The sequence below is a fragment of the Urocitellus parryii genome, chromosome 8 (assembly GCF_045843805.1).
Source record: "Urocitellus parryii isolate mUroPar1 chromosome 8, mUroPar1.hap1, whole genome shotgun sequence".
Lineage (NCBI taxonomy): Eukaryota > Metazoa > Chordata > Mammalia > Rodentia > Sciuridae > Urocitellus > Urocitellus parryii.
The window spans coordinates 134034128-134060967 of NC_135538.1; the positions used below are offsets into that span (position 1 = coordinate 134034128).

The 26840-nt window shown below is 44.6% G+C and overlaps 2 protein-coding genes and 1 pseudogene across 2 annotated transcripts in view; 1 reads left to right on the plus strand and 2 right to left on the minus strand.

Moving 5' to 3' along the window:
- The window catches only part of Bphl (biphenyl hydrolase like), a 30660-nt gene extending 25359 nt beyond the window's left edge, over positions 1-5301 (plus strand). Inside the window, exon 7 of the mRNA XM_026407128.2 lies at positions 4879-5301. Coding sequence (XP_026262913.1) covers positions 4879-4966 — 88 coding nt within the window. The 3' untranslated portion in view covers positions 4967-5301. The remainder of the gene's footprint in view (positions 1-4878) is intronic.
- A 415-nt stretch (positions 5302-5716) lies between these two features.
- Positions 5717-9676, minus strand: LOC113195548 (tubulin beta-2A chain). The gene is made up of 4 exons (XM_077801717.1): positions 9531-9676; positions 8239-8347; positions 7803-7913; positions 5717-6955 (listed from the first exon to the last, which is right to left on the minus strand). Exons 1-4 carry the CDS (start codon positions 9585-9587, stop codon positions 5895-5897), a joined length of 1338 nt encoding a protein of 445 aa, XP_077657843.1. The 5' UTR covers positions 9588-9676; the 3' UTR covers positions 5717-5894.
- A 5340-nt stretch (positions 9677-15016) lies between these two features.
- LOC113195535 (tubulin beta-2A chain-like) lies at positions 15017-25921 on the minus strand (annotated as a pseudogene).
- Between the last annotated feature and the right edge of the window lie 919 nt (positions 25922-26840).

Consider the following 26840-nt stretch of genomic DNA (forward strand, 5'->3'; position numbering starts at 1 on the left):
TTTTAAATTTAAAAATTGAATTTTACGTATAAAATCTAATTATATGCCATGACAATCATGGAACAAATATCCATTTTACAGATGTGAAACCAAGGCTGAACAATATTAAGCCATCTTTCAAGGTGGCAAAGATCCTAGAGTTTCTCCTCCTAATATAGTGCTTTTCCAGCATAGCACAGCTGATTTTCACAAATGTACTCTTTCTATGATGGTAAAATGCTGGGAATAATATACTGAGTGGCCTGGTTAATTGTTTTCTAACTTCAGCTTCAGAAATGACAGGTATTTTTCACACTGACACCTATAGTAAATGCAATGTGTCCTCTTAAAAAGCCAGGTTCAATAAAAGTAAAGGCAAAATAGTTTAGTTTAGTACTTCTATTCCAGACCTATCTCCTAGCAACAGAATATATCAATATGGGAGAGAATACACCCTTACCATGCATTTATTAGCTGCTTCAGTAGACTTGTGGAAGATCATTTTCTCACAGCACTATTCTTTGGAATCATTAGGTTAAAGGTAAATGTTATTAACAATTATTATCTAAAACTGGCCTGTATTTTCTACTTTCTCCACTAAAAATAGCACTTTATATTGGTCATGAACCTACCTAGACTACAACTGGTTATTTAGGAGCCCACAAAAAGAAGATGCATTTCTTGAGTACCAAAATCCTACTGTGATTCTGTGCTCCAGAATCTGACAATAGGGAAGCAGCGTAGCATTGCAAGCTTCTGGTGAACCTGATTTTTCCCTGCCTTGCCAGGTGCATGTTTAGTTACACTTGACGGCATAGCCTATGCCTTCACAGATTTTTACCAAGGAATACATATTGTATGTGAAGTAAACACCAAGCTGCCTTCCCTTCTCGGGAGAGGCCTGCTTCCAGCTTATGTTTATTTGTCTCCTCCTCTTTTGCTTTTCTCTTTTTGTGAGAGAGGAAATATAAAGTCGTGTGGAAGTAAAGAGGCCTTACAGAGCATTCAAATTTATGGTTTTAAATGTTTGTTTTTAGGCAGCTGAATCCCTCCCCCTAACAAACTCTTATGCAGAGGCCAATATGCAAAACACAGTGAGAGCTGCTCTGATCACAGCAGCAGTGGAACCCAACCCTGCCCTTCATGTCCTGTACGGGGGCCCAGCCCCTGGATACCCCTTGTATGTCCAGAGCTCCCTCCTAGATAGGAAAGTGCCGACACTGCTTCCCATGTGTCTCGTCCACAGGCCTCTATGTGACAACCTCCTGTTACCAAGCATGGCATTACCTGTGAGGCCACCCTCGGCTCACTTTCAGAGATTCTTGTTGAGCAGAGGTTGACACCCATCAAACTCTAGGGTCAGGGTGGATAGCCCCTGGGAGGCAGCAGGGCTAGGCCTACTCAGAAGAGGATGTGACTACACAGCTAGGTCAAGCCAAGTGTGTGCTCAGGATGTATATCAGCTAGGGCTGCCATTAAAAAGTGACAGAGATTTATAGATAGTCCCTGGCTTACCCATGGTTCAGCTTAGGTTTTCAGCTTTACAATACATTCTATTTTTCACTTTCAGTACAGTATTCATTTACATGAAATGTTCAACACAGACTTGGTGTTAGATGATTTTGACCAACTTTAGGTTAATGTAAGTGTACTAAACACATTTAAGGTAGGCTAGCCTAAGCTATGATGTAAGGTAGGATAGACAGGAGAAATGTATTAAATGGATTTTTTGATTTATAATATTTCTGTTGCATGTGTTTTTTAATCCATTGATGGCACCTCTCGTTTACATCCAGCTGCCATGGAAAGAAAGCTTTCACTACAGTCAGAAGGCCCCACCCAGATTCCTGGAGACTTTGTCCTCTATATCCCATGTAAAAGCATCAATCCAGCCAACCCAGTAGCAATGGTCCACTCCAAGCTACAGCATTCCCCAAAAAGCAGCCTCTGAATTAGTTTCCTTTCTTCCTAATACTTGAGACATGATTGCATTTGAGCAAAGGAACTTCTTAGTGAGATGTTCACCCATCATTCCCAAATGCCTGGTTGAATAAAGCTGTCCTTGCCCAATCCCAGCTCTACCAGATGGAAGGAGCTTGCAGCCACCTGACATTATCTTTTTTTTAGGGCATTCTAGAAGGAGCTGAATAAAAATAGAAAGGTTTTGTTTTTGAGTTAAAAGGAGCTGTTATGGGCAACCAGGTTTGCATGACCTTGGAAGGAGTAGGTGTAGTGACAAGGCCTCCCTACAGCCATATTGCTGTCTACTTTCATAATGGAAGAGATCCTCATTCAAAGAATCAGCAATTCCTTTGTTTTCTAATGAAAGTAGAAGTGTTCGCATTGTTCCTGGCAATTTTATAGGCTTGTAAATAACTAAAAGTTCTATCACACTTCATCCAAAGCAAAGACACCCAGCAGACATTTCTTATAGCCTTGTCACTATCTATAGCTCTCAAGAGTTCAATATGGAAACCAAAAGAGCTGAGAGTGGGAAGGAAAGCTAACATGGTAAGGCTAGTGTCACACCCATGCCAGCATCACCCAGGACTATATTAAGCAGAGATAAGGTGACCTCTGGACTCACCCTGTCAGGCTAGACAGCTTCTAATTCCCCAAAAGATCTAGAATTATGTCTCTCTTTCTAAAGGTTCCAAATATTATGTATAACCTGCCCTAGTGAATAGGAATTTATGCCCACCCACTGAAGCCCCTTCATTTCCAACTCAGCCATGTGTTTAGTGGTGGAGTATTTCATACCAGTTTCCTGGAGAATGTGATTATTTGAAAATTACTGTCCAGGGGACATGTAATTAGATCCTTTTGTTATCTGGGTAAGAGTAAGGTTAGGGGTACAATTGTTCCATGCCCTTGACAGCCAATATTTACACCTTTGTGTTGTAGTCCTCTTCCCAAAGAGGAACAGAAGACAGGTTTCCTGTAGAGTAAATTTTGTGTCCTTTGTAAAGGAGGGAGGTATACTAAGAACCTCAAAATAGTTCCCAAAAGGTATTAAGGGTAAAAATAATTTTTTTATATTTTCATTTTTTTGTTCATCCGTCCATCCATGTATCCCTTCACTCATCTGTCCACTCACCCATCCATCTATCCATCCACCTGCCCACCCATCTGGTATCCAGAGCAGGTCTCCCATGTTTATTAGTGAAAAGGACCCAGTTTTTATTTCCCCAAGAACTAGAGCATTAGTAGAAAGACTGCACAGCTGGTATCTCTTTCCTCCCTTATAGGAATGAACAAATTGTAAAAACAGGGTAGCCATGTGACTGTTGGACAGTTACTGAACAGGACTTCAAGTTTGGCCATTTGGGGCTCTGCCTCAGAATACACATCAGGGGATGTATTTTGGCCTAAACTACCTTTTTATTGCCTTTCAACATCCTTGGCAACTGGTTCTTTCCTTCTAAAAACAGAGGCTTTGAGCATCCCCTGAAGGCTGCATTTCTTGTGTAGGGCAACTGGATCCTGTCTTTGGGGTTGTTGTGGGGGCTGATTATTTTCTAAACAGCATTAAAATTGAATTTAGAGTGTTCTAGTGATTAATAGCATTATTAGCCTTCCAAGAACTTTCAAAAGATGTCAACGTTCTACCTTTCTAGTTGGTTGTCTTAGGCTCCCTTGGCTGAGTTGCAAGAGAGCCAACATCTTTTTTTTTCTTTTTTTTTTTTTAATATTTATTTTTTTTTTAGTTTTCGGTGGATACAACATCTTTGTTTGTATGTGGTGCTGAGGATTGAACCCTGGCCGCACGCATGCCAGGCGAGCGCACTACCGCTTGAACCACATCCCCAGCCTGAGAGCCAACGTCTTCCAGGGACAATTCCCTTCCCCACCCATCCTCCCTAGTGCCCACTGAGAGTTCTTAGCCCCCTGGTGCTGAAGGATTGGAGCTCTAAATAGTGTGGTAACTGGAGTTTTGCTCCCTGTGTATTCCTTTTAAAATCCAGTTGTCATTGTAGACAAAATGTCTTGAACTTGTGCTTATATCCTAGAAGCTTTGTTTAAAATATTTATGATTAGCTACTTTTGGTAGCTAGTGTACTCAGAAAATTGTCTTTTTTCAAGAAATTGCAAATCAGTCTCCTTTCAACAAAATCCTATTGAAAGGAAGAAGCATTACAAGGACAGTGGGTGGCTACCAAGATGGGGTGTGACAGCTGCTCAAGTGGCTCTGAATGCAGGGCTGCGGACTTGGGCCCTGCTGTCCTGGCGGTCCTAAGGAATTTTGCCATTTGTCTGGTAACTGTATTCAGGCTTATTTGCTTAGTACTCCAAAACTGACAGGATGACTTGGAACCTTGAAAGGCAGCTGTGAATTCTGATTTGTTTTTCCAGCTACATGGATACCCTAAGAAACACCCACCCAGACCCCATGGTTTCTGGACATCTCCTTTTTAAAAAAAAAAAAAAAACTTTAAAAAATATCTTTACAACCTTCTCCCTTAAAATCAACTTTATTAAAGTGGAATTTTATTGATTGATTGATTAGTGCTGGGGATCAAACCCAGGGTTTCATGCATGGTAGGCAAGTATTCTACCACTGAGCTACATCCCAGCCCAGCTAGATTTTTTAAGTAACCACTCTGTCACCTTCACCACCGTATTTTCCAGTAATACTATTTGTTTCCTGATGTCTTTCCAAATGCCATGGGTTTCTGTCACTATTAAGTAATTACAGTAAACCTTCATAGTGGTCAGAACCTCCAAGGGGGTTCACCTTATGTCCATATTCATGGAAAGTGTCTACTCTTACTTTACACCTCCCCAGTGGCAGTCAGAGAAAAATATACAGCAGTAGTGAAATATGTTTTCCTGAAATGTTGGGATGAAGGGACTTTTAAAGAGTGTACCATTAATCAGAAGCTTTTTTTTTTTTTTAAGGTTACATCTTATGCCAGAAGGCAAACACAACCTGCATTTACGTTTTGCTAATGAATTCAACAAGTTAGCAGAAGACTTCTTACAATGAAAACGCCCCTCAGAACTTTTGTGTCTTGGTGGTTCCTTAGCATGGGGCTTGAACATGTCATTGCCTGTTAACATAATGTCCTGAAGCTTGGAAACTCCCTGCTTTATATCACAGCTCAGTTCACCTGCCTTCCCAGGCTCTCTACCCGCCCAACAATGTGATTGTAAGCAAACAGGAATAATGACTATGGACAGCAGTTTCTAGCTTTAATAATTATAAAGATGAAATCTTATTTTTAAACATTAACTTGTGAGTTTCTATCATTGTCTTAAAAGTAAATTTCTGACATAATTTATTTTCAAATAAACTTTAAGGGGAAGTTTTGTGGTGTTCATATCTGCTATTTTATGGCATACAATTTATTTAAGAAATAAAGCTGTATTTGTCTTTAATTTATCATTGTCCAAAAAGAACAAAAACAAGAAAATCCTTACCTAAGACCTCGATTCTAGAGATTCACTAGGAATTGGAACCCTACCAAAAAAGGGAAGGTTTGCCTCATCCCCACATTGCACTCCTTGATCACTTTTGCAAGCTTCATTTATTTTGACATTCTGGGCCGGTGAAGATGAAAAAACACGTGTTTTCATCTCTACCAAAATATAAGAAATGCTATTAATTAAGAGCAGTGAATCAAATCTTACCTTACTGATAAGAGTAAACTCTCAAACTTTGTATCTCAGAAAATTTAGGGGAAAAATAAATTATCTAAAGGGAAAATAAATGTCACAGGTTTTATACACATGCTTTTTTATTAGTATAGATATCTTATCAGACAATACTGTCATTTTTAGAGGAGATCCACATTATCACATCAACAGTGAATTTCTGACAGAGGCAAAACTGAGCACCATAGTATACAAATAGAAAGACCATGCTGGAGGACAACAGTAGTTCACTAAGGATGCACAATTTATTTAAGAAGTTCTTAAGCCTCATCCTCGCCCTCCTCCTCCTCGAACTCCCCCTGTTCGTCAGCAGTGGCGTCCTGGTACTGCTGGTACTCGGACACCAGGTCATTCATGTTGCTCTCGGCCTCGGTGAACTCCATCTCGTCCATGCCCTCGCCCGTGTACCAGTGCAGGAAGGCCTTGCGCCGGAACATGGCCGTGAACTGCTCCGAGATGCGCTTGAACAGCTCCTGGATGGCCGTGCTGTTGCCGATGAAGGTGGCGGACATCTTGAGGCCCCGCGGCGGGATGTCGCACACGGCCGTCTTCACGTTGTTGGGGATCCACTCCACGAAGTAGCTGCTGTTCTTGTTCTGCACGTTGAGCATCTGCTCGTCCACCTCCTTCATGGACATGCGGCCTCGGAAGATGGCAGCCACGGTCAGGTAGCGGCCGTGGCGCGGGTCACAGGCGGCCATCATGTTCTTGGAGTCGAACATCTGCTGGGTGAGCTCGGGCACCGTCAGGGCGCGGTACTGCTGGCTGCCCCTGCTGGTCAGGGGTGCGAAACCCGGCATGAAGAAGTGCAGGCGGGGGAAGGGCACCATGTTCACTGCCAGCTTGCGCAGGTCTGCGTTCAGCTGGCCAGGGAAGCGCAGGCACGTGGTGACCCCGCTCATGGTGGCTGACACCAGGTGGTTGAGGTCTCCATATGTGGGTGTGGTCAGCTTCAGGGTGCGGAAGCAGATGTCATACAGGGCCTCGTTGTCGATGGAATAGGTTTCATCTGTGTTCTCCACCAGCTGGTGGACAGAGAGGGTGGCGTTGTAGGGCTCTACCACTGTGTCTGACACTTTGGGCGAGGGCATGACGCTGAAGGTGTTCATGATGCGGTCTGGGTACTCCTCACGGATCTTGCTGATGAGCAGGGTGCCCATGCCTGAGCCAGTGCCTCCCCCCAGAGAGTGGGTCAGCTGGAAGCCCTGGAGACAGTCACAGCTTTCTGACTCCTTCCTGACCACGTCCAGGACCGAGTCCACCAGCTCGGCTCCCTCTGTGTAGTGGCCCTTTGCCCAGTTATTTCCTGCACCACTCTGGCCTGCCAGAGGAAAAGAAAATATTAGCCACAGACACATAAGGAATTCTGGATTCCTTATGTGGTAGAAAAGGTAGAACTAGTCTTAGATAACTTTTAGACAGTCTTTTAGATTTGCTTTTGTTACCTTATTTTTTTAAATTATTTTTTTCAGTTGTTGATGGACTTTATTTTATTCATTTATTTATATGTGGCACTGAGAATTTAACTCATGTGAGGCAAGCACTCTACCACTGAGTCATGACCTCAGCCCTGTTACCTTACTTTTTGTTAAAAAAAAAAAAAAAAGTTTAGTTATCAGTGACCTTCAAAAACCCTAGCATTCATACTAAGCTAAAAAAAGGAAGTTGAAGACATATTCAACAAAATCCAAGTGCTTGTAATATTAAGAACAGACCTTCTGTAAACACTCTAATTAGGTGCAATTAAGCAGGCAAGGGGAAGGCAGGATGGGATCAGAGAAGAGGGGCTCTAAGCAGCTGTCTACACATTGGTCATAAGCTGTGCTACTGGCCTTTGGCTCCTTGAAGTGGTTACTTGTGGTCACCTTTGAAATTACCTGTAGCCTATAAGCCCTGTTTGAAGCTCTTCTTGCTCTTTGTTCTTTCCCTTTGGAGGCTGCTCTGTAATGAAGGCCACTGCAGTCTCTGCAGGCTGACATTCATCTCTGAGCTGTCCACAGAGGGACCAGAGACACCACCTCCCCTAGACTGAATCAGGTTAGGCCAGGAGTGGGGCTATCTGTGGACACAGTCTCCCCTCAGCACTGAACACTGAGAACAGTAAAGTGTGTGGCTATTAGGAAGAAAGTGAGTCACTTAGCCAGCTCCCATGGACCATGAGGACATACCGAACACGAAGTTGTCTGGCCTGAAGATCTGGCCGAATGGTCCCGACCTCACTGAGTCCATGGTGCCAGGCTCCAGGTCCACCAGGATGGCCCGAGGTACATACTTGTTGCCTGTAGGAACAAGAGCTTAGACCTGAGCTTGACAACCAAGTCATGGGCAAGACTGTGCTGTATGCGGCTCTCACAGCACAATTCATTACAGAAAATCCCAGCATTTGACACAAAGGGAGGAAAAAGAAAAAGGAGATGCTGAACATGCTTAGTCATGCCAAACATGCAGGAGTCTTAAGGAACCAGTAAGCTCATTCTTTTTTTTTTCTTTTTTTTTGCAATTTGTATTTTCCATGAATATGCAAGAAGCATTTGTCACTCATATGCTCCTAGGACATTTCCTCTACCCACATGTGGAAAGCAAGGTTCACATTCAAATACACACCAGCAGCTTCATTGTAGTACACGTTGATTCTCTCTAGCTGCAGGTCACTGTCTCCATGGTAACTGCCAGTGGGGTCGATGCCATGCTCATCACTGATGACCTCCCAAAACTAAAATGAGAAAAAAAACGCATTTTGACATAGAATTCTGTCACCACGGCTGACTTGTAACAGCAGCAATCAGAGTCCTACAGCTCCTATTTCCTGCAGCAGCTGCTGCAGAGGGGCTTGGAAATCTGCAGAGTATCAGCCATAATATGGCTGCAGACTGAAAAGCTGGAAGAGAAACTGGAAGAGAGTGCAAGTAAATCTCATTCTATGTAGAAGTGGACTCAGGGGGACTGTCATTTCAGGTAGGGCTGAATGTCACTGCATCCTGGCTGATGGATGAATGCTTGCAGGACAGTGAAACAGGTGGCCCCGCCCCCATCCCCTGCTCCACAGCTGCCTCCAGGGATCCTTGACTCCTGGCACAAACCCCACGCAGCTTACAACAGGGTAGTTTTATGCCACTGACCTACATATTGGCCTCTGTGCTCTGACCCTGGCAGGGAATAGGCAGGCAACGGTAGGCAAGATCCTGTCAAGGTGCCAGGCAGCAGTGGAAGACATTTGCCATCATGACGACTTACAGTCCATTGTGAATTTGTAGCAAAAAAGGGGGCGGGGAGGTTGGGGTGGGCAATATGGCGGTTTTGAAAGAGACCACGTCCTTGTAAGGGGCGCCCGCCCACAACTATGCACCATGCCCGCTGCTGCCTCCCCACTGCGGTCGGGAATTACAGCCCCCACCCATGTAGTCACCTGCCACCCAGCAGACGAGAAAAACCATCACGTTATATGTCATCACGTCTAGACAGTACCCATGTTGAGACTTTATCTAACACCCTTCTACATGACAGCCAAAGAAAGGCTTCTCTAACATCTGTCAGTTCAATGACATTGCATTTTTTCATTCAAACGACAAAAACATACAAATCATATTTCACACGAGCCTAAGGATGGGTACATGTTACTGTGGCCCCGATCCAAATTTCAGAAATTAATACACCCAGAGGAATGCCAACTGTACCCTGCAAAAGGATTGTATCCCAAGGAAATTTAAAGGGTCCTGATTAAGGGCACACACAGCTGCGTAGCATCGCGGCAGGTTTGGGTCTTCCACAGGCCCCACCCAGAGGCCTCGGGGTGGAATGCAGCCCGGGGCTTCCTCACGCTCACCCAGCCCGCACCCTCAGGGTCTCTGGCCCTGGTCCGCGACTCCTCCCGGCCCGCTCCCCGGCAGCACGCCCACCTTGGCGCCGATTTGGTTGCCGCATTGGCCAGCCTGGATGTGCACGATCTCACGCATGATGCCGGCGGCGGAGCGGGTGGTGGCGCTGGCCCTCGGAGCTGTGCGCTCGCGGTAAATCGGAGGGCTACGGACAGCGCTGAGACCGCCGCCAGCCCCCAGCTCGGGCTTTTATATCCCAAGACCCGCCCGGCCCACAGTGACGTAATTAGGGGCGGGGATTTGGGGGCGGCGCGGTAGGGACTGCGGCACCGCGAGAGGGAGCTGGGGCGCGGTGCGAGGTGCGGGGGCGCTCGGGCGCGGCACTGCGGCCGCAGGGTCCAGGGAGGGCTCCCAGCCTTGGCTACTCGCGGCCAAGGGCGGTGCCCAGACCTCCGGCCAGGTCTGCGGGCGCCGCCTCCCCATCCAGGGGCGTAGCTGCACCCCTGGGTGGGTCCTTAGTCTCATCCCGTCCCCCTCCCACCCTGCCCACCCTGAGCCCCGAGGGGGGCTGGAGATCTGGGTCCCGAAACCAGAGGAGGAACTGCTTCCAAACACCGTCCTCGCCTCTCAGGGGCGAAGAACATTTGGGGTTCCCTTTTGGAATAGGGAACCCAGAGTTGAAGACGCTTTCTCAATGGGGTCTCTCGCTCTTCGTCAAGGGCTTCTGCATCCTGGGCAGGGTCCTGGACGCCAAGCTGTGTTCTCTTTCTATTCTGGGTGGGAATTCTTGGCTGATATCAACGCCCGGAGGGGCGCAGGGCGGGGAGGTGGGTGGGGAGTGATGGGACTAGGGCTGAGAGAGTGACAGGCAGCGGTCTTCAAGGACAGCAAGGTGGGTAGGTTTTCACCTCTATAAGGAAGGCGTTGGGGAGGGGCTAGGAAAAGTGCTTACTGCTGGATTTATCACATGTCTGCTTTGGGCTCTTGGGTCCCTGTGAAGGCCTCTTAAATATGGAAAATCCCGGAGTGTGTGTGTGTGTGTGTCAGAGAGAGGAGAAAGGAGGAATATAATGGCCGCGTTGACGTGTCAACCCATGTCCTCACATACTTTATTTTATTTTTATTTTTTAAAAATGTTTATTTTTCAGTTTTCGGTAGACCCAACATCTTCATTTTATTTTTTATGTGGTGCTGAGGATCGAACCCAGTGCCTGGCGCACACCAGTCGAGCTCGTTACGGCTTGAGCCACACACCCAGCCCCATCCTCACATACTTAAGATCTTTCAATCCTCAGGGAACCTTACAGATCTGTGAATTCATTAGCCATTAGAGACATGTGGCTGTTGAGTGCTTGAAAGTAAGGCCTCTGAATTGAGATGTGCTGTAAATTTAAAATACATACCGGCTTTCGTGGGATTAGTAGTTAAAACAGTGTAACATACTTCATTACTGACTTTTAAATACACTCAATATTGATTAGAAATCAAAACGATAATTTGGGGGTATACTGTGTGACATAAAATATTTTAAATTAATTTCACTCATTTCTTTTAACTTGTGAAAACTAGAAAAAGTTTATGGCTCATATTCATGGGTATTTCTATTAACCAGCACTATTCTAGAATAAGCATTATTACTTTCCCACCTTCACAGATCAGAAGGCAAGGCTGAAAGACCTGACCGGCCACAAAGCCGGTAAGTGAATGAGTCTACATTCTTTCCACTCACTTGGCAACAGCCCAGGTGAGTTTCAAAGGTTTGGGCAGGATGAGGTCAGCACCAACCCTAATTAGTCTCCAAGATGATGGTTAACAGGGGCAGGTGAACAGGAGCCTCCACCTTCTCCTCTCTAGAGCCAGTTTCTCCAAATACAAAATGATGATGATTACAGGTGCCCTGGAGCCAGCATTGTGAGCAGGAAATGAGAAGCTATATATGAAAGGGGGTCGGGTTTATGAGGCAAAAATGCCTCCATAAAGCCCAAGGTGAGGCTATCATTATAAATAGGAATCCTACTTGCTATATCCATAGTTGCTCCTTATTAGAGATGGAAGTGAAAAGCCGGTCATCCATGAGTAGACTCTTGGCCTTAAGCTGTCTTCATTAGCCCTGCTCTAGGAAGCCAGACTTCTGGGGTCCCCCCAGATACGAGCAGGTGCCTGGTGCCTTCTCTCAGGTGGGCATGGATGTCCTAGACTCCTCCTCTCTCCCCTCCACTGGGCCCCTCCTTGACAGCTGTCTCATTGATGCTATTCTCAGTGTTCTAGGACTTGGCCTCTGCCTTCTTCCACCCCTGCCTCCAATTCCACACCAGAGCCCTTCACCATCAGCTAGGGGCTTCCAGAGCCTCCCCAGAAATGGCCCTGCTCCTGGTGACTATCGCAGATTACACAGTTGCACAAAGATTTTCTGGAGATAATTGCTTGTTGGACTTTGTTGTTTGATTCAAGCTGGAACTTAAGGCCAACAGAAGCAGAGAATGAGACATGGAGTGATGTTACGGGGGTCATGGGGTCTGCTAACAGGTGGGCATTTGATCACCTACCATGGAGTACCTGATCACCCCATGGAGTGAACACACTCTGATGCCATTCCTGGCTAAGCCATTCAACAAGTTACTTCACCTCTCTGAGCCTGTATTGCCATATCTGGAAAATGGAAATCTATGATTGCTACATTGTGTGGCTATGAGGCACTGTATGGGCTCTGAGCATTGAGTGACAGACAGACAGTAAACAGACAATGATGACATGGATTAGGGCAGGCCCGGCACCTGAGGACTGTCTGCTTTGTGGATGGTTGGCTGTGAGCGTTCTTCCCAAATCTGCCTGCTCCTGCCTACGCCTCTTCATGCTGGCTCTTTGTCCTCCTCCTTCCCAGCACCGCCCCTGATGTGTATTAGTATATAATCAGAGAAACACACATGCAGATGTTCAAATAATGCCTGCCCTACCCAAGGTGACTCATTTGAGGGCTGTGCGTTCCTGCTTTCCTCTGCAATGTAAATACCCCAACCCACCACGCTGCCACAAAGCAACACTTTTTGTATAGCACTGAGCAGATAATAACAGGAGGAAATGGAGCCAACTAGTTCTCTTCTTCCCTATAATAGGCATCTAAAGAGCATTGGGGGAAAATAATTGGTTTTCTCTCACTCTCTCCCTTTATCTATTTATTTGTCTTGGTGTCTAAAAAGGAGCAGCTCTGAATTCACAGTAGCTAAACTATGGAACCAACCTAGATGCTTACCAATAGATGAATGGATAAAGAAACTGTGGTATATATACACAATGGAATATTACTCAGCATTAAAAGAAAATAAAATCATGGCATTTGTGGGTTTAATGGATGTAGCTGGAGAATATTAAGCTAAGCAAAGTAAGCCAATCCCCAAAAACTAAAGGTCGAATGTTTTCTCTGATTAGTGGATGCTGATCTATGATGTGGGGGGCATGGGAAAAATAGAGGAACTTTGGATTGAGCAAAAGGGAGGGTAGGGAGGGGTTATGAGGGTAGGAAAGATGGTGGAATGAGATGGACATCATTACCCTAGGTACATGTATGGTTGTAAAAATGGTGCATCTGTATACCGTGTATAGCCAGAGAATTGAAATGTTGTGCTTCATTTTTGTATGATAAACTTAAATGGATTCTGCTGTCCTGTACAACTAAGTAGGACAAATAAAAATAATAATTTAAAAAATCCAAAGAACACTTAAAAAAAAAAAGAGAGAGAGAGCAGCTCTGCTGGCAATTGGGCAGGTGATGGAAAGGGACACTGATATCCTCCAGCCACAGGTCATTTCCTGCTTTAGTCTTGAGGTCACCAGCAGTGTTTCAGCTCCATCACTCTTACACCGAAGGCACTGTGATGACAAAATTCAGACTAGAGAATGCGTTCTCAGTGGAAGACGTACCCACACGCGCCTTTTATGGAAGGACTCAGGATCTTACCCTTCTCTTTGCCTGCCCTTCATCTCCACCTGCCCTCAAAGGGCTCCAACAGGAAGGGTTCTGGTGAGGATGCTCTAGTGAAAAGTGCCCTGTGAATACATAGCATGTTAAGGGTGAGGATTACTGTTGATTGATGCCCTATTTATAGGTGACACACATAATATAGCTGAAATATATCTAGTCAGTCTAATGAGCAGGGCCTTGAGATTTTGAAAACTTTAGTTTTCTCTACAGAATAATGAAAACCTAAGAACCATAATGGCAATAAGATTATTTCCATTTTTATGAAACAAGCTCACATCCTATCTGTTGGACCCCTTAGAGAAGGCCCAGAGAACTGGATACCCCAGTTTCTCTTGCCCTTAAACCCATCCAATGATGCCCCACTACTACTGCTTAATAAAAAGCATCTGTGAAAATGGAAGAATGTTTTTAAAAGCATTTAAAAAGCTTCCTTTTAAAAATATAGTATAAACCTGAACCTCAATTTACATTACTTTCAGAATGTCAACTTCACCTAAGTTTGCAAAGTTTTGCATCAGATGACAATAATAATTTAGAGTGAATAGATAGTAATGTTTTTAAGCCACCCTTTTTTATGCCAGGGAGGGAACCCAGGGCTTTGTGCATGCTAGGCAAATGATCTACCACCAAGCTATACCTCCAGCACCCTGAACATCCATTTTTAATAAAGATACCACTCTGGGCCTTTCAAAGTTGAAGATGCTACTCCTGGTTGGATATCAAATTCTCTTTAAGCTTTACCCCTCAAAAATGTAATTGTGGGGGCTGGGGTTGTAACTCAGTGGTAGAGCATTCACCTAGCACATGCAAGGCCCTGAGTTCGATCGTCAGCACCACCTAAAAAAATAAATAAATAAACAAGCAAAATAAAGATATTTAATAAAAAAATAAGAAGAAGTAAGTCCTAGTGGGAAGAAGTTAGGTCATTGGAGCCTGTCCTGGATGTGGATAGTGAAATCCTAGCCCCTCTTCTTCTTTCACTTCCTGGAGAACTTTGAGGTACTTCTTTCACCCTATTTGTCTCTCATAATGTACTATGCCACCACAGGTCCCAAAACAAAAAGCAAAAAAAAAAAAAAAAAAATGGACTGAAACCTCCAAAACTGTGAACCAAAACAAGCCTTTCCTCTTTATAAGTTGTTTATCCCAGGCATTTTGTTACAGCAATAGAAAGCTAACACAATCACTTTCTCTGTGATGCTCTCATTAGGTAAAAATGTTCCCTCCTCCCTGTACTATTGCACTCTCCCTCCCTATTATCCTCAGCCCTGGTGCATGAGGTTGTTCACGACAAGGAGGTATTACAGTAGAAATGAACCAGCAGCAGCACTCCTAAGTGGGGAGTCTAGGCTCCATTTGAATCTTCTCCACTCGCCAAACCCTAAACCTCTGCAGGTCAATGGGTACCTCCCTGCCCATGGATTTGGCCTGTTCTTTGAAGTTCCAGGACCCTCTGAGGAGCTCGTTCCTGTACTTTCCAACTGTCTGGCTCCCTCCTTGCCTACTCTCTGAATACAGGCTTTTTCCACATTTCCCCGAGATCTGGGTTGCCAAGGAATCTGGGTGGGGCCAGCCCTGCTGCCCTCCATCAGGCCAAGCCAGTGCCAAGAGTGCTGGTCATTGCTCCAGAAGCCCCAGAGCCCAAGATCCGCTCTGTTTCACTTTCAAGGCAAATGGCATTTATGGAAAGGTTGACGTCAACATTTTCCTCCCTGTGGCAAGGAAGCAAGTTAGACTGTGTAGAGCCTAATAATTCTACCTTCTGCTGAGAGTGTGCAGGAGCAAGGTTTGCAGCAATAGGTGCAGGCCGGAAGGGGCGGGGGTAGGGGATGGGCTGTAGACCCCCAGGGGGCCCTGGCCCAGTGACTGCTGCCTCCACTGCTCTTCCTTGAGGGTCTTCCCAACTAATCCAGGCCTAACCAGCACCCCACCCCCTGCTGGCATTTAAACAATGCCCCACCCTGTCCACCACAGTCTCTAGAACAGTCTTTGCAGAGGGAGAAGGTAAACTCATGAAAGACCTAGGGAAAGAAGCACTTACAATTTGGAAGGCTAAATTTTTTTCCAGCTATAAAAGAACATTGATTTTCATTTCTTTTAAAGGTGTTTATTAGACCTTGAGCATTTAAGTTATGAAAAGATCCAGACTCCAGGGGCGGCCTCCCTTGTGTGGCTGGGGACCTTCAAAGGAACTCCAAATTGTCCCTGGTTCTGGGGTTCCTTCCTTTGTTTCCCATAGTACTTGATTTGACTGTGTAGAAATGATGTTTCTTGTCTATCATCAGTTATTTATGCCTCATTGTTATGTAGGCATGATAATAGGCATCATTTTAAGATTAAATTTGTTTTTTTTTAAGTTGGTTCCTCATATTTGTGGGTTCCCCATCTGTGGGTTCAACTAATTGTAAATCAAATGTATTTTTTTAAATTGTGTACTGAATATGTACAGACTATTTCCTTGTCATTATCCCCTAAGCAATAGCATAACCACTATTTACACAGTATTTGCACTGTATCGGGTATTATAGGTAATCTGGAGATGATTTACATTATACAGCAAGAAGTGGTCGGTTATATGCAAATATTATACCATTTTATATAAGGCACTTGAGCATTTGCAGATTTTGGTATCCACTGGGAGGGTTCTGGAACCATTCCCCCTTGGATACCAAGGGATGACTATATTTGATGCCACACATTCTGTTGGTAATAATGTGATACCATGAAGAGTTTGCTGCAGGTCACTGCTGTGGGCAGCAAGGTCTCAACCCAAGGGATCTGTAAGAGACAAGGTAGAACAATTCAGAGGTGGCCTACCAGAGAGGCAGGGATGCTAGGCTACTTAGCCTCCAATCTGTCCTTAAACAAGTTCTCCTTCCAAAGAAGCTGACCAGGCTGGGCAAAGGAGTCCTGGGGCAAGTTACAATTGTTTGCAGTGGGAAGTCATCAGCATGTCCATGAAGAGTGAAGAACAAAGACATATGGGGGTGGGGGTGGGGTTGTCCAACAATGGCTGCTACAAAGACATTAGCTAGAAAGTTTCTTTACAGCTCCAAAGATGTGGCTTTTAGTCACTGTGCCTGGTGCTGGCTCTCCACATATCATACCTGTCTTGTTATCTTTCAGGGACCTGCTGTTCCCATGCTGGCCCATTGAACATTTCCAGTTCCTCTCTGACCCCTAATGAAACAGGATTTGGGAATCTTTCTAATCTAGGCAGTCACTGCACTCAGAATTGAAGGAAAAGGCCCAAGCTGTTCTCAATTGTTTCATTGTCCTTGCTTGAAGCCTGTAAAGATGCAGGTCTGACCACGAAGGCCTCATCATAATGGTGACTCAGAGGAAGCCTTGCTAGTTCTTTGAAGAGCTGCTAAGAAATATCTCACCCTCCCCACCCTTCTGCTGTTAGCTTTGGGATGCTAGAGAAGGACATGACCTCGGCTGGGTGAGCTCGGGCACCGTCAGGGCGCGGTACTGCTGGCTGCCCCTGCTGGTCAGGGGTGTGAAACCCGGCACGAAGAAGTGCAGGGGGGGAAGGGCACCATGTTCACTGCCAGCTTGCGCAGGTCTGCATTCAGCTGGCCAGGGAAGCGCAGGCACGTGTGACCCCGCTCATGGTGGCTGACACCAGGTGGTTGAGGTCTCCATATGTGGGCGTGGTCAGCTTCAGGGTGCGGAAGCAGATGTCATACAGGGCCTCGTTGTCGATGGAATAGGTTTCATCTGTGTTCACCAGAGGGTGGCGTTGTAGGGTTCCACCACCTTGCCTGACACTGGGCGAGGGCAGGACACTGAAGGTGTTCATGATGCGGTCTGGGTACTCCTCACGGATCTTGCTGATGAGCAGGGTGCCCATGCCTGAGCCGGTGCCTCCCCCCAGAAAGTGGGTCAGCTGGAAGCCCTGGAGACAGTCATGTTATGCTCAAATTCAGGACCCCCCCCCCAAAAGACCACCAGAGACCAAGTTGGATGTAAGCAGCAAAGAGGTGTTTATTGAGAGCTAGCTCGATGCTCTGCACTCACACAGCAACTGGTGACGCTGAGAGGCCCCAAGCCTAGGGTTTGCAGCAGTTTTATACCTTTGGGGAAGGCAGGGACTTCACATACATCATGGCATCTCTTAGCAAATCATCACGCACCACGGGAAAATCATAAAACAACTCTAAAACATGATTAGCACATTCACTGGCAGGAACAAGTTGGGTAAGGGTGATTGGCTAGTACAAGAGGGGGATTCATTTGAACTTATTGGTTCAAAGGGCATACATGCTGAACTACGTGGTTTCCCAACATGTTATCAACCACCATAAACTACTGGGAGGGACATCTGGCATCCCAGGTATTTTCCCTGTCTCATGCTGATTGGTGGTTGCTACGGGGTTGCTATCGGTCCTCACCTAGCCTGAGTCAGGGATACCATCTCTCCTGTTTGTTGATAAACAACTCAGCAGGGTGGGTCTGTGCCTAGGAGTGCTCTGTGGGTCTTTTCAAGGACAAGGGTCACGCCCCCTTCCTTGGACAGGCTTTGCTCTGAGGTAGAGGCTGGTTTTTCAGTCACAGCTCTCTGACTCCTTCCTGACCAGGACCAAGTCCACCAGCTCAGCTCCCTCAGTGTAGTGGCCCTTTGCCCAGTTATTTCCTGCACGGCTCTGGCCTGCCAGAGGAAAAGAAAATATTAGCCACAGACACATAAGGAATTCTGGATTCTATCATTTGGATTGTGGTGGAAAAGACAGGTCTAGTATCAGATGGCAGATTCTTCTTCTTCAAATATGATTTTGTTACTTAAAGAAAAAATTTTAGTGTACTAGTGACCTTCAAACTCACTGGGTTGGGAGGGATGGGGAATTATGCTCAATGGATACTAAGTTACAGTTAGATGAAAACCGGTGTCTCTGGTATGCTATTGATCATAGGGTGTGTATAGATAATAATATTTGGTACTTTTCAAACAGCTGCAAGAAAGAATTTTGAAAGTTGTCACCATAAAAAAAAAAGATATAATATAGAGGAGATGAAGATGTTTAACCTTCTTTAAACATCACACAATCTAACATGTATCAAACATTAGATGGTAATCCATTAATATGTACAAGTTTTATATTTGTATGTATTAGTTTTAAAAATAAAATTAAAATAACTTTTTAAAGTTTTTAAAGGTTCAGGGGGGAAAAAAACCTGGGATAAAGTTTAAAAAAATTGAGGAATAAATAGGGTGCCTTTAACAAAACCCAAATGCTTGTAATACTAAGAACAGACCTTCTGTAAACACTCTAATTAGGTGCAATTAAGCAGGCAAGGGGAAAGCAGAATGGGATCAGAGAAGAGGGGCTCTAAGCAGCTGTCTACACATTGGTCATAAGCTGTGCTGTTGGCCTTTGGCTTCTTGAAATAGTTACTTGTGGTCACCTTTGAAATTACCTGTAGCCTATAAGCCCTGTTTGAAGCTCTTCTTGCTCTTTGTTCTTTCCCTTTGGAGGCTGCTCTGTAATGGAGGCCACTGCAGTCTCTGCAGGCTGACATTCATCTCTGAGCTGTCCACAGAGGGACCAGAGACACCACCTCCCCTAGACTGAATCGGATTAGGCCAGGAGTGGGGCTATCTGTGGACACAGTCTCCCCCTCAGCACTGAACTCTGAGAACAGTAAAGTGTGTGGCTATTAGGAAGAAGGTGAGTCACTTGGCCAGCTCCCATGGACCATGAGGACATACCGAACACGAAGTTGTCTGGCCTGAAGATCTGGCCGAATGGTCCCGACCTCACTGAGTCCATGGTGCCAGGCTCCAGGTCCACCAGGATGGCCCGAGGTACATACTTGTTGCCTGTGGGAACAAGAGCTTAGACCTGGGCTTGACAACCAAGTCGTGTGCTGTATGCGGCTCTCACAGCACAATTCATTACAGAAAATCCCAGCATTTGACACAAAGGGAGGAAAAAGAAAAAGAAGATGCTGAACATGCTTAGTCATGCCAAACATGCAGGAGTCTTAAGGAACCAGTAAGCTCATTCTTTTTTTTTTCTTTTTTTACAATTTGTATTTTCCATGAATATGCAAGAAGCATTTGTCATTCATATGCTCCTAGGACATTTCCTCTACCCAAATGTGGAAAGCAAGGTTCACATTCAAATACACACCAGCAGCTTCATTACAGTATACGTTGATTCTCTCTAGCTGCAGGTCACTGTCTCCATGGTTATGCCAGTGCTATTCTTATCATCGCTGATGACCTCCCAAAACTAAAATGAAAAGGAATCGAATCAGAGCCTGGAATCCTGTCACTGAGGATTACCTTGGAATAGGGGCTACCATAGTCAGTTGAGTCCTAGACAGTGACCAGAGAGCTACTGGCCCCCATTTCCTGCAGCAGCTGCTGCAAAGGGGCTTAGAAATCTGCAGAGTGTCAGCCATATTGTGGCCACAGACTGAAAGGCTGGAAGAGGCAGTGAAGAAGAGAGCACAGCAGATCCCCTTCTGAGTGGAAGTGGATGCAGGGGAGCTGTCACTCCAGGCAGGGCTGAATGTCTCTGCATCCAGGGATGGATGCCTTGGCACAGCTCTCAACTGCACAGTTTTATAACACTGACATATATTTTGGCCTCTGGGCACTAACCATAGAAAAATGAATGGGTTAGGTTGGAAAGGAATCTGAGATTACAACTGGGCAACAGTGGAAGGAGCTGCCAGTAAGACTGCAAACCCCATTGTGAACTTGCAGCAGGAAAGGACGGAGGAGACATCCTTGTACAGGTGCCTGCCCACAACCATGCACCATGCCTGCTGCTATCTCCCCCCTGCAGCCTGAAATTATAGCACTGCACAGTGCTGTCAGTTTCCATCTCACAGATTGAAGAAGATCATTGTGTACATGTCATCACATGTAGACTGTGCCCATGTTAAGAGAATCTATCTAAATCCTTTGTCAATATGACTTTATGGTCAAATAAAAACAAATCCAGTTTTAGAATAGAAGAAACTGATTAAAAGGACCACTTTGATTGGCCAAATGCTCTGGTCTCAGTAATGTGAAAGTATTCAAAGCCAGATAAAGGTGTTTTTTAATAAGGACTGATGAGCAGGTCTCACACAAATTTTGTGGAGACTGGGGGAGCCAAATGAGTGAGCAGAAGCAAGGTGGTAAGATCAAGTCTCTTCCACAGGAAATATTATTCTGTATAGTCAGTTGATTCTGAGACTAAGATGTTAAGGGGACAGTGCTTAGGAGCAAGTAAAACTTTAGGGGCCTTAAGCAAGGATAAATTCTGACTATGGTTTGGTGAAGCCAAAGTAGTGGGTAAGAAATGGGCAACTGAGGGCACTTAGTCATTCCTCAATTGCTTCAGACCCACAAAAATCTACCATCATATGCCGTCATGGGTGGAATAGGCTTCATTGCAAAGCTGAGGTTGGGGGCTGGAGATGTGGTTCAAGCGGTAGCGCGCTCGTCTGGCATGCGTGCGGCCCGGGTTCAAGCCTCAGCACCACATACCAACAAGAATGTTGTGTCCGCCGAGAACTAGAAAATAAATATTGAAAATTCTCTCTCTCTCTCTCTCTCTCTCTCTCTCTCTCTCTCTCTCTCTCTCTCTCCCCTCTCTCTTTAAAAGAAAAAAAAAAAAAGCTGAGGTTGGTTCAGTTGGCTCTTCTGTGGGTCAACCTCCACGTTCCCACTATTCCTGCGGAGCCTGCTACCATCTGTTGCATAAGTTGCTATACTGTCAGGTTTTAGAGGGTCTCAGTGATCAGGCATTTACAGAGAGGTATACACAGAATATAATAATAATAATAATAAGTACTAAAAGTTATATTAAGAATAAAAGAAAGATTTGAGGTGTAAAAGGAGCTAGGTGTGAAGATCCTACAATGTTGGGCCTGGAGCATCGTTAAATATACAAATGAGGGTGACAGTGACGATTTGATGTATTTCCTGATTTGCAATCTGAGTATTTTGGGTGATGGCGGAGACATCAGAGAGGTCTATGGGGACACATGCACAACATTACTTCCAACTACACAGTCACAATATCCTTTGGGAAGCCAGGATCATGGCCAATGCCAGTCAGTTGCTGGGGACTGACCACAGGAGTTCCTCAGGTGTCTAGTGACGTTGGTGTCTTTGGTAAGATTGTCCATACTTCTGGCAGATCATGGACAACATGGGAGTCCTGGTGAACTTAAGAAGTGGTCTACAGTCAGCAGCTCCAGGGACAAAGCATATCCATGCGTGGTCTCCAGTGACATCATGTTTTCTCCATTTCCTCCCAAATCTTACCTTCTTGTTCTATGGTTTCTTTTTTTTTTTTTTTAAAGAGAGAGAAAGAGAGAGAGAGAGGAGAGAAAGAATTTTAATATTTATTTTTTAGTTTTTGGCGGACACAACATCTTTGTTTGTGTGTGGTGCTGAGGATCGAACCCAGGCCGCACGCATGCCAGGCGAGCGCACTACCGCTTGAGCCACATCCCCAGCCCCGTTCTATGGTTTCTTAAGAATCAGGTGGAGAAGGAAGATCCACAACCTCTTTTCTGGGGCTGAGATTCTGTGCTTCAGCTTGTAGATATAACATGTTTTTGTAGACCTTCTGGATTTTCCAGTGCCTGGCAAACCTAAATCAGAGGTAACGGTATAGTTAAGGTGAGAAAAGAAGGTTGTCTGGTTAAAGATTTGATAAGGGCTAGTAAGACTAAGTTTTATTCCTATCTCGTCTAACTATCAGGCATGCTTCTACCTTTTCTGTCTAGTCCCTTCCCCATGAGATTCAAGAGATAATATCCACCCAAATCTTCCCCCTCTCTTATGGACAATGTCCCAAATCCAGTGTGTCACAGTTTCCTTATTTAAACTTCCTTAAATTCACTTCTATGAGCCTCCCCACACCCAGGTCTGTTCCATGAGGATAAACAATGCCTATGGCATGCATCCCTAGGATCAAGGTGCTCCAGGGGCCTCCTGATGATGGAATTTGGATGCACAAACTGGGATATCCACAAATGTGCACCTAAGGCACTCTAAAAACTCTGAATTCCAAAGATCAGATGAGCTTCCCTGGTTTAGTAATATTCTATGCATATCATCTCACATTGACATGCCTTGATTCCACAAGATACCATGAACTCCACCTTTGTTATTCTTCTGGACTCTGCCTAAGGCACTCTTTTTACTTGAATCTTTCTCCTATTAAAAAAAATTATAACTGTTAACTGAGGACATAGCTCAGTGGCAGAGTACTTGCCTAGCATGTACCTAATAAACACACATGCATACACACACACACACACACACACACACACACCATAACTATGAACATACTATTTCCAGTAAATTCTGTGAATCTTTCTAGCAAGTTATCAAGCCCGTGGGTGGTCTTGGGGACCCTTGAATTTGCAACCTGTGTTAGAAGTAAGGATGTTCTTTTTTTTTTTTTTTTTTTTTTTTTTTTTTTTTAATATTTATTTTTCAGTTCTCGGCGGACACAACATCTTTGTTGGTATGTGGTGCTGAGGAGGATCGAACCCGGGTCACACGCATACCAGGCGAGCGCGCTACCACTTGAGCCACATCCCCAGCCCAGTAAGGATGTTCTTGAGGACTCTTCCCTCTAACTTCACAGTTGGTGGAAATGTTTCACAGTTGGTGTCAAAATGGGACTCAACAGACCCACCACAACTCACTGAAACATGTGGTCAGAGGAGAGGTAAAAAGGAAGAGTGGAGGTGATGAACCTTTGGTTCCTGAATGGCCACAGAGTCACCGACGGTATAGAATTGGAGCTATGCTGTAATGAGTAATTGGAGGCTGAACTTAGAAAGGAATTTAGAATTGATGGATATAAATCCTGAACAGTGGGTTCAATGGATTCAGAAGGAAATGAAAAGTAACAAAAAACAAGATAATACCAATTGCTTGGTTATTATTATTTGTAATAACTAAAGTGAAAGTAAGAGAGTATTGGGATAGATCCTGAGACTGAGCCAGGCTTGGATTCTGGTTGGGCCAAACTAGAATCACTAACCTCAGTGCTGCTACCAAAGAGAATAGAGATGCTAAAGCAACAGGTAAATAGATTTGCAAAAGACATCTGGCTTTTGCCCTTGGCTCTTTGGAGGTAATCTCTAAGCCCCTGGAATGTCCTTACTAGTAGGAGTATCTTTCTTTGCTTGAGGGCTTTGGCCATTGGACAATGTGATTAATGATGGGGGCTTTGAGCCACTTGGTTTTATTTCTACTCTCCCAGGAACTGGGATTAAAGGTACTAGCCCGACCTCTAGAAAGTGCTGGACACTGAGGGTCAGACATGTAGACAGGACTTGGTGAGGCCCCAGTAAATACTCTGGACACGAAAGGCTCAGATGAGCATCTTTGGTTGGTAATACTCTGTGCATACGGATGCTGTGGATGGGGAGGAGCAGTTAACATTGCCCAGGACTCCACACAGAGAAGAGAGCTAGACCCTCTACATTTGGACCCCTCTTTTACTCTACCTCATATGGCTCCTCCTTGGCTGATTTTTTATCTGCACTTTTCCTATCATAAGCTGTAACTGTGAGTACAATTTTTAGTGAGTCCAATGAGTCCTTCTAGCAAATTATTGAATCTGAGTGTGGCTTTGAGGATTCCCTCAAACTTGCACTTGGTGTCAGAAGTGAGGGCAGCCTTCTCTGTGGACGATGCATACTGTCTAAAACTTTATAGTTGGCCCTAACTTAGAGAAGGGAAGAGGAGAATATTTACAGACTGAATGCTGAAACTTGCAGCCTTCTATTCACTCTCAGAATGCCAGCAGTGGGCATAAGATGCAGGACATTGGCGTAGTAAGATCTGATGATGGGGACTAAATCAGTTAGCTTTTGCTGTGTGAAAAAAAAACACCCCCAAATGTAGTGATCACAGCTTTTCAGTTTGGCGGAGTGGCTGTTCTGTTCTGGGCCAGTTAATTTGGGGCTTGATGTTCTGGGATAACCTCGCTGTCGGGCTGGCAGTTGGCATGACATGTGCTAGGACAATAGCCACGCGTCCTTCATCATCCACCAGGTTAACCTGAGCTTTTGTGGATCTCTAGCTGCAGGAGAAGGCAATCCCCAATCCACAAATTCTTCTCCTATCTTTTCTTGGCCATTTGCTAACATCCCATCTGCTAAAGCAAATCATGTGGCCAAACCCAGAATCCAAGAGATGGAGCAGTAGACCACAATTCTTGATTGTTAGATCATCAAAGAAAGATTGCAAACGAGTATCTATTAGTCAGATTTTTCTAGAAAAAAATCAGTGAAGCCTGAAATCTGAAGGGCAGGCCAGCAGGCTAGAAACTTGGACCATATTTCTATATTACAATCTTGATGGAATTCTTTTTCAGGAAGCCTTTAATTTTACTTATAAGGTCTGACTAGATGAGGTTCACCTACATTATGGGGAGTAATTTGTTCTATTTAACACAAACAATATAAATGTCCAGTGGTCTATAAAAATACCTTCACAGCAACATGTAAACTGGGCACCATGGCCTAGTGAAGACAACACAAAAAAAATTCAACTGTGACAGAGTGGATATTCAGGGATGGGAGGATTTAGTAACTGATTCAATTCATACACTAACATTCCCAAGGGAATGATTAGATAGAACACCCAAAATTCACCCATTGACCCCTATAAGTCAAAAAAATCCACCCATAGGCTCAGAAATTCAATTAGCTCCTTAGTGTCTATATCTTAGAAATAAGCAGGCAACGAAAAATTATTAGATGCCTGAAGAAAACTTCTATCATGAAATAAATCCAAACAAACAAATAAAGAGGATAAGAAATAGGGTGGATATTATGTAGGGAGAAGGGAATGTCTTTGAACATTCACAGATCTCCTCAGAGAAGACAGATTCACAAGTGAATCCATGAAATAAAAGTAGAATAATATAAAAATAAATTTAGAGAATAAAAATATTTCCTAGGAACTGCAGAATATAAGAGCACAAATAAAAGCTTAATGCATATACTGGAAAACAAACAAATCGTCTAGAAAGAAGAGTAAGAAAAGAAGGGAATGAGAAATAGGAGAGAACTGGTAAGAATAACCTAAGAAGTCCAACATCAGATGGACAGAAACTCTTCAGAGAGCTGAAATGGGGTCGGGGGGGAGGCATGGGAAGGAATATGACCTTGTAAGTAGATCAAGAAAAATGAGGGAAGAGTTTCAGTTTTCAGATGCAGTTCTCATTGTTGGAGTCTATCACCTTATAATCTGGATGCATGCTGTAGTTACTTTGAAATTGTCTTGGCTCAGTTTCTCAGGAACTGAGTCAGAGATTTACACGTGAAGCATGTCAGAGGTTGAAGGAAGAATTGCAGAAGCCAGGAGCTGAATTGTATAGTCCCAATGATGGACTCGATCAATCCCAAGGGATGCTCTGGAGCTCAGATAAGCCTTCAGAGAGAGGTCACAAATTGAGGCAAGGGATACGTCTTTGTGCCTCCCCGCACAATGACCAGCCTCTATGTGCAAGCTGTCCCTGGGGAGAAAGCTGTGACTTTGGGTGAGGCTGCTCTTTTTAGCTGAAGGCAGCTCCAGGAGAGGATTGTCCTGAAAGCTGTCAGTATCTTTAACTCCTGGCAGCAGGAAGATGACAGCCTCAGAGCCCTAAGGGGGAGTCTCATGGTCCACATAGCATCCACTTTGTTAATTAAACTGGAAACTTCTAGTTTCAACTCTCTGAAGTCTTTTTTTTTTGTGTGTGTGTGTGTGGGGGGGGGCTACTGGGGGATTGAACTCAGGGGCACTCAACCACTGAGCCACATCTCCAGTCCTATTTTGTATTTTATTTAGAGACAGGGTCTCATTGAATTGCTTAGCACCTCGCCATTGCTGAGGCTGGCTTTGAACTCACAATCCTCCTGTCTTAGCCTCCCAAGCTGCTGTCTGTGACGTTTTTTTTTTTGTGTACATCTGGCTAACAACTTCTACTACATGACTTTAATGGTAGTCTGCTTGTAGGAAGGGTATGCTCTGAACCATCCACGACATGCCACAAGTTATATGGAAGACTCAGCCCTGACTAGGGGGACAGGGCCAGGAGTGACCACAGTAGCCTGTGATTGGAGTGTGGAGTCTCTCCAATTTGGAAGAGTGACATTAAAAGACCCATCATTTCTTCCCAGGCCATTAATATGGATTTTATCAATAATCATGCCGCCATATTGCTCTTGCTATCTCTGACTCCTACATCCATCTCTCATTTGGGTCTGAACTTGAACAGAGAAAGATCAAGCTCTTAACAAGGAACTTCAACCCATACTGTGCAATCGAACTTATTCAAAGAGAATCAAATGATAAAATTTAAAATTTACCGAACTGATGAATTCAAAGTGTTTGCATCTTCAATAATCTCTCAGTTTACAAAAGATTGATCATCTATTACCCCATGGCG